The sequence below is a fragment of the Syngnathus acus genome, chromosome 9 (genome assembly GCF_901709675.1).
Source record: "Syngnathus acus chromosome 9, fSynAcu1.2, whole genome shotgun sequence".
Lineage (NCBI taxonomy): Eukaryota > Metazoa > Chordata > Actinopteri > Syngnathiformes > Syngnathidae > Syngnathus > Syngnathus acus.
Window position 1 is genome coordinate 17,381,827 of NC_051094.1, and position 16,756 is coordinate 17,398,582.

General features: G+C 42.3%; 1 protein-coding gene and 1 long non-coding RNA gene across 3 annotated transcripts in view; one reads left to right on the top strand and one right to left on the bottom strand.

The window, feature by feature from the left end:
- Positions 1-16,756, bottom strand: part of fkbp15b (FKBP prolyl isomerase family member 15b) — a 50,131-nt gene that overhangs the window by 19,048 nt on the left and 14,327 nt on the right. For both annotated transcript variants that reach the window (XM_037259497.1, XM_037259498.1), the window contains exons 7-12: positions 13,214-13,363; positions 13,045-13,113; positions 2,725-2,868; positions 2,372-2,514; positions 2,251-2,299; positions 2,032-2,139 (exon numbers count right to left, since the gene is read on the bottom strand). In XM_037259497.1, coding sequence (XP_037115392.1) covers positions 2,032-2,139; positions 2,251-2,299; positions 2,372-2,514; positions 2,725-2,868; positions 13,045-13,113; positions 13,214-13,363 — 663 coding nt within the window. The remainder of the gene's footprint in view (positions 1-2,031; positions 2,140-2,250; positions 2,300-2,371; positions 2,515-2,724; positions 2,869-13,044; positions 13,114-13,213; positions 13,364-16,756) is intronic.
- LOC119127599 lies at positions 1,390-16,498 on the top strand. The gene is made up of 3 exons (XR_005098883.1): positions 1,390-1,480; positions 5,575-5,576; positions 16,488-16,498. It is a non-coding gene; the product is annotated as an uncharacterized LOC119127599 (long non-coding RNA).

Consider the following 16,756-nt stretch of genomic DNA (forward strand, 5'->3'; position numbering starts at 1 on the left):
TTTAATATTTTAATTTGCTAACGAGGGAAGCCCATGCTCATCGTTAGCTAATGAGAATGAGACATGTTAATCACAGTAAGAGTAAGCTGCGATATATTTTATTTTATTCTGCTTTGCAATACTGTATAGTTAGTAGCAACTTGAGCAGCATCATAGCACTGATGTTTCATTTACACATGAATGTATTAAGAGTTGAGTAAGGACAAGGGGCTGACAGTGATACCGTGGGTGGAAGACTGCAATCCCACGCTTGAGCTTGACCTAGAGGTCACCAGCTTGTCAAAATACGTTTTGAAGATGCTTGAGTGTTTTAACCTGCCAACTAAGGGAATCCACGATCATAGTTATGATTATGTGTTAAATTGACTATTGTGAAAGTATGTGTTGTTATTGTCACGATGTTTGATCAGTATCAAACATGTATGTAATATTGATGTTCCATTTACACATGAATGTATAAATGTGAGCGAAGACAAGGAGGCGGAAAGGGTTAATGGTGATACTAAGTGGTGGAAGACTGAGATCCCACATATGAGCATGACCTCGGTCACGTTCATCCAGTTGAAGCCTAAACAGAGTGCTGTTTGACGGAACACAAGTCAGAGAAAAAACATTTCCAAATGTCACGTTTATGGACAGTTGACAAGATTTGGGAGTGGGAAACAGGATGAAGCATCCCTGAGAAAATTGTTACTTCCGTGAGAACATGGTCACTTCATCTGGTTGAATCCGGTTGAGACCGGCCGAGATGCAGGTGCAGTCTATTCTGGAAGCATTTGGGTCATCTGAGGCCAATGTATGACGTCATGGAAAAAAACCGGTACGTGACCAAGCAGCCATAGTACCCACGAACTGGACTGGTATAAAAGGTTAGTTCGGACAAAGAGCAGCGCTCTCTCTCGCCCGGTGGGCTTTCCCCGTCAGGGGTATGGCCCCTGCGGCTACTGCCGTGGGTCGAGAACGCCGATTAGACAAAGATAGATTTCATTCTTTCTTAGATTAACCCAAGGTCCGTTAAAATGAATTTATACTATCTTCAAATTTTAAGCTCAAAGACTAGCTCAAGGCTAGGAGATGCAGACCTCGGTGCAGGAGAGAGGAGCCATTTTTAGGGCGTCGTCATCTCCATTCTTTAGGACAGCCTGTTCTTTTAAACAGAATTCGGATTTTGGAACAAGGAGAACTGATCACTCGACTCTTCCACCAAACAGCATTTTAGACCTCTAGCCTCTTACCCTTTTTTACTATATTTTTGAGTTTTCAATCAAGAGAACTTCGAGACTGAATCATTTTTGCTCTATTGAGAATGGTGAGTAAATTATTGTTAGTTGTTCGAACAATTGAAACTTGTACTTCTCTTTCCTGCTTATTCATTAAATTTCTACTTTATAATCATCTAATTTCGATTAATGATTATTTTGCTCTTTTATGCTTTAAATCTCTTTTGTTTCTTTATCATAGTCATACTTTAAACCGTTCAGTTCTTTTTTTAAATGACGACAGCTTTAATCCTTGACATCAGGGAGTGTCAGAATCTGGTTCGAAACCGTTAACTTAAACTCAGCTAGTGTGAGTGTACGCTAGTGAAAATAAACGAGTTCCCGCGGTCTTAACAAAGACAGCTTAACTATTCCAAGCGGATAACAAAAGCAACAATCTTAATAGGAAAGGAGAGCCGCTGAAACGGCCGCGATCGAGGAGATCCTGGGTCTCGACAAAGTAGTTACTCAACCCTCGGGTTTCTTTGATTTCAGCGGGACTGGCGTCCGGAAATGACGGAATTAATCTAACAATAGATTAGTTACCTGAACTCCCCTACAGACTGCGTTACTGCAGAGGGGCTAAAGTACAGAATTTTACCCTTTAAACGGAGAGCCGGTCACTTACATCAGATAAGTGCACGATTGACAGTATCAATGATTTTAAAAGGACAATTATAAAAATTAACAAAGCTGCCCAAACCCACTGCCCACCCGCTGTATGTGGCTCTAGTTACAAAACAATGTGCACAACATATATCTTGACGCTCACCTCCAATTCAGAGTCGCTCGATTCAGGCTGACATGTTAGAAAGGGTAACATGGGTTGGCCCATCTTTGCCATTCGTGAGATCAGCTTGGCCTTCGTGGCATCAGTAGTCTGAATTTGGAAAAACAATTCACATCTTGAAATGGCTACAAAAACAAACCCGATGTGTTGACAGGTATAATGTCATGTTTCTTCAGAAAATATCATTCAGACATTACTTACAGTGAGCTGTTCACTCAGGGAATCTGACTTTGCACGCAGAGGTGTCTCCCTAGGGGAGAAATCCCAATGAAAAAAACACTTTGATAGAAAATCGTATCACCTATTTTTTAAAGAGGCTCACCCTAGTTTGCCTGAGTCCAATGCAGCTGTTTGTACTGGTGGCTCTAATATCAGATTATCAACACTAAGAGTAGGGGAGAGAGTACCAGAATCTCTTGAACTAGCACTGGTCTGATCTGAGCCACAGTCCTTGGAGACTTTCACCTAGGGCACATAAAAGAATGAAAACAAATACCCTGATGACAAGAAAAACTAGCAACAGATCAGTGCTACTGGTGTGTTTACAATAATCAGGGTAACATACGTATGTATCTCTAAACAAAGTTACTGCTTTGTAGAAAAAAAAGTATTATGTGGCAGAATACCGTAAGAGCAAATTTATATGGATTAGCAGCAAAATGCATAGGTGCTCACCCGTCTTATTGCTGCTTCAAAAATTAGAGTGCTGTTGGCTGGGACACAATCAGGGACGCCTTGTGAACCATAAGCAAAGCTCGGAGGGACAACAATTAGACGACAGCCAGCCTTCTTCATCCCAAGCACCCCTTTCTCCCATCCCTACTCACACAGCATAAACAAATGGTTTCAAGTGAGACAACAGAAATTCTATGTGCATGCTACACTTATTGGCCATTTCTTAACACCAAGTTTATTCTTTTAACCCATTTAAGACGGGAGCGCATTACTGCATTTCAACCACTAGAGCCTGCAGCGCTGTTACACATTATTACCTTTAAAACTGGAATGCGGATGCGTCGTTTTTGTTTTCCTTAACTCATCCATCCATCCATTTTCTATACTGCTTGTCCCCATAGGGGTCGCGAGCGTGCTGGAGCCTATCTCAGCAGTCATCGGGCAGTAGGTGGGGGGCACCCTGAACTGGTTGCACGCCAATCGCAGGGCAAATAGAGACAAACGACCATCCGCACTCGCACTCACGCCTAGGGGCAATTTGGAGTGCTCAATCAGCCTACCAAGTATGTTTTTGGGATGTGGGAAGAAACCAGAGTGCCCGGAGAACACCCACGCGGGCACGGGGAGAACATGCAAACTGCACACAGGGAGTGCCGGAGGTGGAATCGAACCCACACCCTCCTAACTGAGGCGGACATGCTAATCACTGCAATCGCCTTTTGCCTTGACTAATTCTCGAGTTAAACCTAATAATAATTAATCAAACTTATGGGAGCGCCATGTTGGATATCTCAAAGAAAAATACGTCAGAAATGCTTTTCACATCACGTGAGCAAGTCCCAGAAACCAATGGTGCGTTTCATAATAAGCTGGGAGCAGCACTGGTTCCCCCCACACTGTTCGGAAATTCAGTGTGTTGCTCAAATTTGCCATTCAAAAATTTAAAGTGCAGCAAAAACAGAGTGCAGGAACGCAGCATTAGCCGACTGATCCGCAAATTATTTTTCCCATTACCGTATTTTCACGTTCAAAAGGCGCACTGTAATAAAAGGCGCAGTCTCAGTTGTGTGCCATGACTGTGTTTGACACGTACATAGGGCGCAACGGCTCATAGGGCGTGAGTTTTATATACAGGACTGTCTCAGAAAATTTTAATATTGTGATAAAGTTCTTTATTTTCTGTAATGCAATTAAAAAAAACAAAAATGTCATACATTCTGGATACATTACAAATCAACTGAAATATTGCAAGCCTTATTATTTTAATATTAATGATTATGGCTTACAGCTTAAGAAAACTCAAAAATCCCATCTCAAAATATTAGAATATTTCCTCAGACCAAGTAAAAAAAAAGATTTATAACAGCAAAACAAAATCAAACATTTGAAAATGTCCATTAATGCACTCAGTACTTGGTTGGGAATCCTTTTGCACGGATTACTGCATCAATGCGGCGTGGCATGGAGGCAATCAGCCTGTGACATTGCTGAGGTTTTATGGATGCCCAGGATGTTTCAATAGCGGCCTCATTTGCATTGTTGGGTCTGGTGTCTTTCAGCTCTTCACAATACCCCACAAATTCTCTATGGGGTTCAGGTCAGGGGAATTGGCAGCCCAATCGAGGACAGTAATGCCAGGGTCAGTACACCATTTACTGGTGGTTTTGGAACTGTGGGCAGGTGCCAGATCATGCTGGAAAATGAAATCATCATCTCCATAGAGCTTTTCAGCAGACGGAAGCATGTAGTGCTCTAAAATCTCTTGGTACACAGCTGTGTTTACTCTGGAATTGATGAAACACAGTGGACCAACACCAGCAGCTGACTGTGGGAACTTCACACTGGATTTCAAGCAACTTAGATTTTGCTCCTCTCCAGCCTTTCTCCAGACCCTGGCGCCTTGACTTCCAAATGAAATACAAAACTTGCTTTCGTCTGAAAAGAGGACTTTGAAACACTCTGCAACTGTCTCGTGCTTCTTTTCCATAGCCCAAGTCAGACGCTTCAGAAGTGGCTTGACCGGCCGGGGAGGTGGTTAGGTGGCACCCAAGCTGACAGCGGCTATCTGGATTCTTGTGGGCCAATTCAGGTTGGGGGAACTGCAGCTCAACCTCCACAGCCAGGATAGTAGAGGGCTCCTCCGGCAGCCCTTCGCTCTGACTTGGACATCCACTTTTTTTGATTTTCATATTATGTATTATTTGTGCCCTCTCTGCATCCATTACAACCTGGTGATCCTGAAAGGGGGATCCTTCCATCTGTGGTCCCTTCTCAAGGTTTCTCATTTTCCCCGGGCAGGGGTTTTGAGTTTTTCCTTGCCCTTTTGGGAGCTTAAGATCAGGGGATGCTTTGAGAATAATTGTCAATTTTTGTCTATGTGAAGCCCTTTGAGACTGCTTGTGATTTAGGGCTATATAAATAAACTTGACTTGACTTGACATGACTTGACCATGGGAATACAGCTATTGTAGCCCATTTCCCGGACACGTCTGTGAACAGTGGTTTTTGATACTTGGATTCCAGCTTCAGTCCACTGTCTTTGAAGCTCCCCCAAATTCTGGAAGCAACTCTTCTTCACAATGCTGTTAAGGCTGCGCTCATCTCTCTTGGTTGTGCAGCGTTTCCTGCCACATTTCCCCCTTCCAACAGACTTTTTGTGGATGTGCTTTGAAACTGCACTCTGTGAACAGCTTGCTCTTTGAAAAATGTCTTTTTGTGTCTTACCCTCCTGATGGAGGGTGTCAATGATGGTCCTCTGGACAGCAGTCAGATCAGTAGTCTTCCCCATACTTGTGATTTAGTTTACTGAACCAAGCTGAGTACTTTTCAAGGCTCAGGAAACCCTTGCAGATGTTTCGAGTTAATTAGACGATTCAAGTGATTAGTTGAATACCCTACTAGTATACTTTTTCATGATATTCTAATATTTTGAGATAAGATATTTGAGTTTTCTTAAACTGTATGCCATAATCAGCAATACTAAAATACTAAAAGGCTTGCAAAATTTCAGTTGATTTGTAATGAATCCAGAATGTATGACATTTGTGTTTTTTTAATTGTATTACAGAAAATAAAGAACTTTATCACAATATTCTAATTTTCTGAGACAGTCCTGTATACAATCCACGCCTACACTTAGCCCTTTAACGTCGTCATGGCGCTCTCAACTACGTCCGCCTTACAACAACACCCACACCCACACACACGGTGCCAGCAGACATGTTAACTTCACTTGTTTTACATGTTTACTTTGAACGGCCGGTTCACACCGATGTCCAGCGGTTGGAGTTCCTTTTTCGTGCCTCGCGGAATGACAGCAAGCTCGGCGTTCATTGCTTCAATTGTTTTTTCACATCGGCTGTGACGACAGCACACACGCAGGCGCACGTGCACACGCACACGCACACAGCAAATCCACGCCCACACTTCCCCCGTAAACGTTCTCATGGCAACAACAACAACAACACACACACACACACACAAGCATACAAGTGTGCGCATTTAAAAATGAAGCGGGAGCAAAACTGAGTTTGGTATTCACATTTTTATTACCGGTAATGGTCATCAATTAAACCCATCTAAGTTCTCATCCTCTGTTTCCGAATTGAACAGCAGCGCTAAATCTCCAACTGACATGCCAGGTTCACTTTCTTCACTGTCAGAGTCACTCTGCCGTGTGGCTCCTCGGATATGATGCCGGCTTTTACGAAAGCTCGAACAACAGTGCCAGCAGACATGTTAGAATGTTAGCAAGCTCGGCGTTCATTTGCTTCACTTGTTTTTTCACATCGGCTGTGAGATGGGCACGCATAGAGTCACAGATCAACAGCGATAGTAATGCGTGGAAAAAAACACCTGGTCTCCTTACATATGTTTGTGTGTATATGTATAGATAATAATGAGACAGAGGATGACAGCAAGTGCTCAAATGTGTGACTGTATTGAACCGACGCCCATGCGTCATGACGTAAAAACACAGCAGTGCCGCTGGGGTATACCATACCATTGTATGTGGGGGCGGGGGGGGGGTTCCATTCCCTCTAACATCTCCCCTTTTATAGATGGTACCTTATACATTGCTTCAAGCTCCCGCAAAAAATATAAGAAACAAAACTGTGGTGCAGACCAAATTTAAATTCATTTATACTGCAAATCCACACCCACAATTCTCCCTCTAACGTTCTCATGGCGCGCTTTAATACGTCCGCCTTACAACAACAACACACATAGGGAGCACTGCATGATAGGGCACGTCGCACATTTTGAAGAAAATCTAAGACTAATAAACGTGAAAATACGGTAATTGCTTATAAATACCCGCGAAATAGTGAAGCCGCATAAGGTGAAGCTACGGATTACTATATTTATGTACATATGCACGCACACGTGAACTTTGGGATCCAGAATTTGGGACTCGCGTTAACCCCGAAAGCGCGCTGTATAGAAAATCTTGTTTTTTTAGAAAGGCATATTAGGCAGCCGAAGGGGTTCTTTGTTACGTTAATTTAGGTCAGGCATGTTGTCGGGCAGCCGAAGGAGTCAGTTTGCCGGTCGTCACTGAATTCTCCACACACAATAAAGTCTGTTGACATTTTATTTAAAGAGAAGCAATATGCAGATGACAATATCAGGCAGGTTGAGTAAGTCATTTTGATGCTATGTGAATTGGATGGAAGAAACAATGAAGCATTCTACTACTGTGTCCGGCCATGCTCTGACTTGTGACTGTGGATGAGGGGCTTCCACGAATTTTTGCTTTTCCGAATCAAATACAATCCTACCGATCCGTAACACTGTAATAAAGAAGTCATAAAGACCAAACAGACCAACTTCTTATTATCAAACGCCTTTAAATTGATCACGGAAACTCATCAAATAATTTGCGCTAGTCATTTAACTTAGTACGGTCCTTATGTCATCCATTTAAAAAACTAATTGAAACTGTATTTACGACAAAAAAAATTGGGGTCCATGACCAAGCCGTGTTCGACAGAAAGTCACGTGGAATCGAAGCGTCAAAAATCGAGGTTCAGGTGTATTTAGATTTAGGCACATGAATATGAGTTCTGCACTTTCGTTATGAATTATCTTTAAACACGAGTGAAACTGTTCAATTTCTTGCATGAGAGATTCTTAAACATTGTTAGACATAGGACAATCTGCATGAGAAAAGAGTGGTGAATGGGCAGCAAGCAACTGTAGTGCTGATCATTTTGGGAGCGAACCTTACTAGTAGGGGTGTAAATCGCGGGTTTTGTCACGATACGATATCATATCGATACAAAGGATCACGATACGATATTTGCCGATATCTTAAAGCCTGCTGTGATTCATTCACGATACATCACGATATAGTGCTCCACGATCGATATTTTTATTTTTATTTATTTTTTTAAATAAAAAATATAGAACAATATCCTGATTTATAACAATTCATACGCAAAATCAACAAGGTACTGCAAACTCTTTATTTAGGAAATTACAAGAGTATTGTAGTATACAAAGTGCTTATTTTAACACTGAACTTGATCAAATTCCTATATTTTTTCTCATATAAGTAAAGAAAAATGAATATTCTTTCTTTTTTTGTAATACCATTAACTTTAAAGTGCATTACTGAACTATTTATTTCCAATAATTTTAATTGTCCGTTGAGCCATCTTTTCTTTGGAATCCAAAGTGCTTCCAAACGAATGACTTGAAGCCCAAAGGGGAGCGAATTTCCTCGTCTTCTTGGACACTAGCCATAGCACCAGCCCAGGAGCCGCGTAGTTGTCGGCTCCCCTTTCACGTGCCTGCTCTGCTCACAACACAGCACGCCGCGTACTGCTCCCGGAAAGAGGAAGCAAGCAACAATGAACTGGATTTCAAAATAAAGTCGCGTCTAATGTCCGAGGTCAAACACGGCGATATAAATCGATGTTTACGTTTAGCATCGATGCCAATAAATCGTAGAGCATTATATCGATTAATCGATGTGTATCGATGAATCGTTACACCCCTACTTACTAGGCATCAACATTGAGTTCATAATCAGAAGAGGAGAAAGCATGAAGCGTCCAGGGACTAACAAAAAGGGTTATTGTAATCACTAATGTTGCAAGAGGTGGTTCGAGGGGCGTTTGCAGGAATCAACGCTGTCCAGAAGATAAGTTAAAGTTAAGTTAAAGTCCCAATGATCGTCACACACACACATCTGGGTGTGGTGGAATTTGTCCTCTGCATTTATCCCATCCCCGTGTGATTTTGATCCATCCCCTGGGGGAGAGGGGAGCAGTGAGCAGCAGCGGCGCCGCGCTCGGGAATCGGTTGGTGATCTAACCCCCCAATTCCAACCCTTAATGCTGAGTGCCAAGCAGGGAGGCAATGGGTCCCATTTTTATAGTCTTTGGTATGACCCGGACGGGGTTTGAAACCACAACCTTCCAGTCTCAGGGCGGACACTCTACCACTATGCCACTGATAAGACCAACAGCCCCCACCTTCTTACAATTGTACTGAGAGTAGGCAAAACTACTGGATTTTCTGGACTATAAATCGCTCCGGGGTACAAGTCGCACCAGCCATAAAATGCATGATAAAAAAGGAAAAGACGTACCGTATTTTTCGGACTGTAAGTCGCACCGGAGTATAAGTTGCACCAGCCATAAAATGCACAATAAAGGAAAAAAAACATATAAATCGCACCGGATTATAAATGGCACTTTTGGGGGAAATTTATTTGACAAAATCCAACACCAAGAACAGACATAAACCAGCAACAACAGGCTAAACGATACGGTATGCTAACGTGACAAACACAAACGAGGAGCTGAGAATGGGTCTGATGTAACATTCACAGTTATTCAAATAACTATTACAGAAATAACACGTTTATCAAACCATCTGTGTCACTCCAAATCATTAAATCCATCGATCGAATTCTTCGTCCTTTCTGTAAACAACGCCGTGTGCGGCGCGCCGCTGACGTCGGACTCGTCGTTGTCAGTTGCAGTTCAAATTATTCCAGGCCCATATAACGATATATAAACTATATATCAAATAACAATAATATAACCAACAATTTTATCGAACCATCCATGTCACTCCAAATCATTAAATCCATCCGAATCTTCGTCTTCTGCGTCACTTAAAAAAAAAAAAAAAACACAGCTGTTGACTCCGGAACTACGTGCGCCACGGACGTCAGACTAGATATATCAAATAAATGTAGTATCAACAACAATTTTATCGAACCATCCGTGTCACTCCAAATCATTAAATCCATCGGAATCTTCGTCTTCTGTGTCACTAAAAAAAAAAAAAAAAAAAACAGCGGTTGACTCCGGAACTACGTGCGACTCATCGTCAGTTGCGGTTCCAATTATTCCACAGATCTACGTATATAACTATATTGTAGCGTTACCAAAGTACCAGGCAAGACGTGGGTTTGGTAACCGGTTCTTTATTCAACAAAACGAGCTCAATGAGCCAACAATGACAATCGCCCCCCCCCCTGCTGCCTTCACGGCCTCCCTCGACAATGTGAAACTACTAATAACTAACATAAATAACAAGTTTGTCAAACCTGTGTCACTCCAAATCATCAAATCCTTCAAACTCTACGTCCTCCGTGTCATTTACAAACAAAGCCGCTACTGATGCAGGTAGTACGTGGGGCCCTTCGTCATCTACGTCGCTGACCTCCTCCCACATCCTGGACATCATCACCACATCTAAGACAACCACCTGCTCTCTTGATCTCCTTCCAGTGACCCTAATTAAGGCCTGCCTCTCTGTCCTCCTCCTTCCTCACCTCACCACCCTTTTTAATCAGTCTCTATCCCTTGGTCACTTTCCCACTGTTTATAAGCTTGCCGCCATCACCCTTATCCTCAAAAAGCCCACCCTGGACCCAGTCAACCTCTCCAACTACCGTTCCATCTCCAACCTTTCATTCCTTTCCAAAACCTTAGAACGCATTGTCTCTGTCCAACTCCACACCCATCTCTATGAACCCTTCCAGTCTGGATTCCGCCCACTACACAGCACCGAAACCGCTCTTCTCAAAGTCACCAATGATCTCTTCATCTACGCAGACTCCGGTGCCCTCAACATCCTGCTACTACTCAACCTTAGCGCAGCCTTTGACACTGTGAATCACTCCATCCTTCTTCAAAGGCTGCACCAACGAGGTCTTGAGGGCATTGCACTCGACTGGCTCACCTCATATCTCACCAACAGGCACCAGTTCATCTCTCTCTCCGGTCACACATCCCTCCTCTCCCCAATCACACAGGGGGTCCCCTAAGGCTCAGTTCTTGGCCCCCTCCTATTCATCTGCTACCTCTTCCCCCTTGGTGATGTCATCCGCAAACTCAAACCTGAATTTCCACTGTTATGCTGATGACACCCAGATCTACATACGCACCGCACCCACCCGAAACCCACACTCACCTAGAAACCTGCATCTCTACAATAAAAACATGGCTGGCTCACAACTTCCTCAAACTCAACAGTGACAAAACAGAGCTCCTCCTCATTGGCACTAAATCCTTTCTCACTATAACTGGACCCATCTCACTCACCATTGACTCCTCAACCATCACTCCCTCCCCTCTGGCACGCAACCTCAATGTTATTTTACCCCTGTCCATCCACCCTCATGTCAGCTCTGTTGTCAAGACCTTCTACTTCCACCTCCGCCGCAACGCCAAAATCCGACACTGCCTCTCTCTCCCTGCCGCTGAATTCCTCATCCATACCTGCATCTCATCCCGGCTTGACTACTGCAACTCCGTTCTCACTGGCATCACTGCTCACTCACTCCATAGACTTCAACTAGTCCACAACTCTCCTACCCGCCTCCTTACCCACACCTGGTCCTGCGAACACATCACTCCCATTCTCCACTCTCTTCACTGGCTCCCCATCAAACAGCGCATCATCTTCAAGATACTCCTCCTCACCTTCAAGGCCCTTCACCACGTGTCTCCCCCTCACCTATCCGACTTCCTTATCCCCACCCGTCCCCTCCGATCTTCCACTACTTATCGTCTGACAGTCCCAAAAACCAGACTCAAATCCTTCGGTGACAGAGCCTTCTCCTGCGCAGCACCCCAACTCTGGAACTCTCTCCCACAATCTGTCTGCGACTCACCCTCACTCTCCATATTTAAGTCCCGTCTAAAAACAAATTTTTTCACAAGCCGACGACCTTCAGACCTACCCATAACCAGTGTCCTGTTCCCAACTCTATCCTATTGTCTCCCCCCGTATGTCCTCACCTTTGTTTCCCTGTAAGCGTCTTTGGGTCTTTGAACAACGCTATACAAATTGAATGTATTATTGTGTGAAGGCGATGGCCTTCACACATATGTTATTCTACACCATTCACTTTATTATTGTGTGAAGGCGATGGTTAACGGACCGACACCTCGGCTCTATCCTAAGAATTACCGCAACAAATTTTACTACAGACTATGATGCACTAGCAAGAAAGGGAAACCAACAATACTATTGATTTCTTTATTACTTTATTTAGATGTATTCTTTCACTGATTCTTCAAGCTGATGTATTTGGTCAGAATGTTTGCCGTTGGATGTGATTTCGCCTCATTAGATAAACATATTTCATAAATCTGACCTGCAGGCGCTGAAGTGATGGAAAATGTTATTCATCATAACAGTGTCATATTTAATAAGAATCACTGATAGTAGTTTTTTGGTGAAATATTTTTTTAATGCTGTTAATAAATGCATTTGTTTTCAAAAAGCTTTTTTTAATATCCATGCTTTAGTATCTACTAAAAGTAAAAACCTTTTATGCAATGACCTTTACATGTCATTTATATTACTTCAAACAAACACTACATCCATCTGCTCCTGGTTCGGCCCCCCAGTCAAAATTTAGAAACCAATTCGGCCCGCAAGTCAAAAAGTTTGCCCACCCCTGGTATAGACTCAGTGGCCAAAATGTCGTCGAGGACGTAGCGCAAACTTTGTCAGTAAGTGCGGGTAAGGGAATGTGCACAGCGGGGTTAAAAAGCAAAGATCAATTTAAATTGATAAAACTCAATATAATTAACACCAGACATAAAAAAAATATATATATATATTTCATTGCATTTATTCGTACTGGTAGCCCGGTCAAGCCAGCATCAGCATATTTTGGGTGGCTCAACAGTCACGTGGTAGCCTCGGGCCATCGGGCCACTATAATGTTGGACCCTGTATGATCATTATGGCATTGCTAAAACAAACAAATTCAAATCTATCACCTCTACAATAGACTTTTAGTCAATTACAGATGCAAAACCTAGATAAAACATTTCATCTTACTTGAATTACTTTTCCTGCTCCAATCTTCAGCCGTAACAACTTGTCTTTATTTTGATTGGAGTCGAACATCTGAAAAAAAAAAAATGTTAAACTTGAATATTTGCTTATATTTGCTCATGCAACCCCACCAGTAATGAAGAGAAATTTCTGTTTGACTTTAATACATTACCTGTCCAATAGTATGGTTTTGCAAGAGCCAGCCTCTGTAGGCCACCTCCAAGGAGTCTCCGTATTGAACTGCATGGCCTTCCCCGAGACTGAGGTCTTGAGTCAGTACCACATCTAAAACATTGCAGCTGTTTACCTTTGCCAAACACACCTAATGGAAAAAAATACATAAAATTAACAAAATAAATAACACAAAGACAAAAATAGGCAGGATCTTTTACGTTAAAGTTTCATCCTAAAAATGATGTAATTGTTTATCTTGACAATTTTCTACAAATTTTCTGTTTTGTGAAAAATAAATTCTCTTATTTGATATAACAGTTTTGTGGAACTTAAAAACATTGCAGGGCAGCCTGCATGTTAAAATACATCAAACATCTAAATTTAGAAATCAATGAATTTAAAATCCATTTTCCACATCTAGGAAGCAATTCTGAACACATAAATTGACAAAAACACATCGCACCTTCAATGAATGGCCCATTTTAAAACTTTGTCCATATATAACAGGGGTCTCCAAACTACGGCCCACGGGCCAACTGCGGCCCGCGGGCCAGTTTTTATTGGCCCGCAGCAAATTCTGAAAACATAATTGAATATGGCCCGCACAAGAAGCTTGAGCTCAACTCTGTTGCACTTCTCAGTTTCCACACTAGATGGAGTCCCCCACACAAAGCGTTTGACGTCCCATTAGCACCCCCCCCCCCGGAAGAGAAGCGAACGCACAGCGTTTGACGTCCCCTTAGCACCCCCCCCGGAAGAGAAGCGAACGCACAGCGTTTGACGTCCCATTAGCAACCCCCCCCCCCCCCCCGGAAGAGAAGCGAACACGCAGCGTTTGACGTCCCATTAGCACCCCCCCCCCCCCCGAGAAGAGAAGCGAAAAAAAATATTGGCCCCCGGGCCCCTTCACGTTAATAAATCTGGCCCTCCTTGCAAAAAGTTTGGAGACCCCAGATATATAAGATATATACATTTGGCCCGCGGGCCGGACTTTGGACACGCCTGCTGTAGTGGCTCAATATTGGTCCATACATAAGGCGCACCTAAATTATAAGGCGCACTCGGCTTTTGAAAAAATTTGAAGTTTTTAGTTGCGCCTTATAGTGCAGAAAATATGGTAAGTAAATTTGGCCCCTTCCTTGTTAATGCATTGAAAAATTTTTTTTTTTTTTTTTTAAATCGCACAAAGACAACATAAGTGGCATGCATAAGACATAATTTACTTAATACTCTTCTCTTGTAAATCTGTTTCTGACTTTCACAGCAATTACTAGTGCAAATATTCACACTTGTTTATTTTATAGTGCAACGTTCAAAGCAGCATTCCATAGTAATTAGTCTTGCTCAGTACTTGCCCCTGAAACTTGGCATCTTTTAGCCTGCACAAGTGCTTCAATATCAGGCATCATATCCTGAGCAGCAGCCAGTTTCAGAATCTCATTTAAGTGCTTATGTGTGAGCTTTGAGCGTAGCTTGATTTTTTTTAATGTTCATTAGTGAGAAAATTTGCTCACAAAGGTAGGTAGTCCCAAACACAGACAACATTTTTGCAGCCAGTGCTGTCAATTTAGGATAGCGTGGTAGGAGATACTTGTAAAATCTGTCCAAGCCCACAGAGGCAAATTTGTCCTTTAATTCTACATCACACTGCAAATCAATGATTTCAAGAAGCATCAGAAGCTCTGACTGTGAATGGTGAGCGAAAAGCTGCGAATTCTGTCTCGAGTTCGCTAAAGACCTGAAATCGTTTGTCAAACTCCCTCAGCAACCCTGAAATCTTGTCTTTGGACTGTATCACGTCAGGATTAAAGCTTTCTGCGCACACATCTCTGAGACAGGAAAAATGAGCAGGGTCTCCGCTTGCTATCTGCGACTCCCATAACGTGACCTTTAACTTAAATGCACGTATGCTGTCATAATACTGTGTTACAATGTTTTTGCCTCCCTGCAACATTCTGTTCAGATCATTCAAGTGCTCTGTAATACCGACCATAAATGCAAGGTCCTGCAGCCAAAGTGGGCACTGTAATTCCTGAACAGGTTTTCCCTTTTTCTCCATAAATTGTCCAATTTCCCCTCAGAGTACAGCTTTGACGCTATTGCTACTTGGCTAGCAATTACGTAGCTGGCTTTCACCGCAGAATCACTGACATCTCGGCTCCGGGTGAAAACAGATTGCCGTTTCCTCAGACAAACCAACATTTCAGTTACCTTCTGTTTTCTCAGTTCTCCGTGCAAGCTGTTGTATTTTTCACCATGCTGAGTTTCATAGTGGCGCCAAATATCATACTCCTTAAGCACTGAAACTTGCTGCATACACACCAGGCACACGGGTTTCCCATTCACCTCCATGAACATGTAGGGAGAAGTCAATTTTTTCTTGAAAAATTTGACACTCTGTGTCCACTTTTCTCTTTTTCGCTGATGAGGGTGCCCGTTCCAAGAGAAAAAGCGGGTAAAGCAATTGAACTGGCTAAAACACAACGCCTCTAGCAACCAACATAGGAACTGCAGATTTTAAAGAAAATGAAATTTATTCTTTTTTTTTTTTTTTAATAATGCAAATTTATCCCCGCGCCGGACTAAAACCCCTTGGCGGGCCGGTTCTGGCCCGCAGGCCGTACGTTTGACACCCCTGATCTATATCAATAAACTATGTTAATAAAAGGTTTGTGTCCTCAAAGAACCATCTCTTTCCTGACAATCCTCTTTGTGTATATTCTCTTATAAATGATAATTAAACATTAAAACATCTGCGGCTTATAGTCCGGGACGCCTTATATATGAACAAAACAAGACTTTCCCCTAATTTTAGCTAGCGTAGTATAATCAGGTGCAGCTTATTTACCGGAAAATACAGTAATATTCATTGAACAACAATGTAAAATAATCTTAAAATAAACAATAAATTGTCACACAACTTCCAGACAATTAACATCAGCCGAACGTGCACACTGCACACTTTTGTAATTTTTTACGACAAACTCCTCTGATGACAGAAAAAAAAAAAAGGTTTCAGCAATTTGCTATGTGGTAATGTAACAAATTTTGTGCCTTTGTACAGTCCAACAGATTAATAAAGGAACGAAGAAAAAAGTAAAAACATACCAGTTCCTCACTCAAAGTTCTCCAAGCCTGCTCCCATTTTGTTTTGCCCCCAAAGAAGTATTGTACAGGGTTCGGCAAAATGATCTGACACATTTGTAGGTTTAATAAAATGCAAATAAATTAAAGAAACAAAAGAGTTTATTGGGTTTTTTCGAAAAGTACAGTAAATTAAAGAAACAAAAGAGTTTATTGGTTTTTTTCGAAAAGTACATATAATGCCATTTTGTTTTGTTTTGTTTCGTTTCCGAATAATGTTATTTTGGTCTTACCGCTGCCACATTTTCTGGAGTTCTGGCGGTGCGAGGTCGGCCGATTGATTTTCGTTTCATTGCTGATCCACTGGCTCTGAAGTTAGTAACCCATGACAAGATCGTGTTTCGAGCAGGTACGGGATTATGTCTACCAAGTCCCGGAACACTCGTTGTGTTGCAGT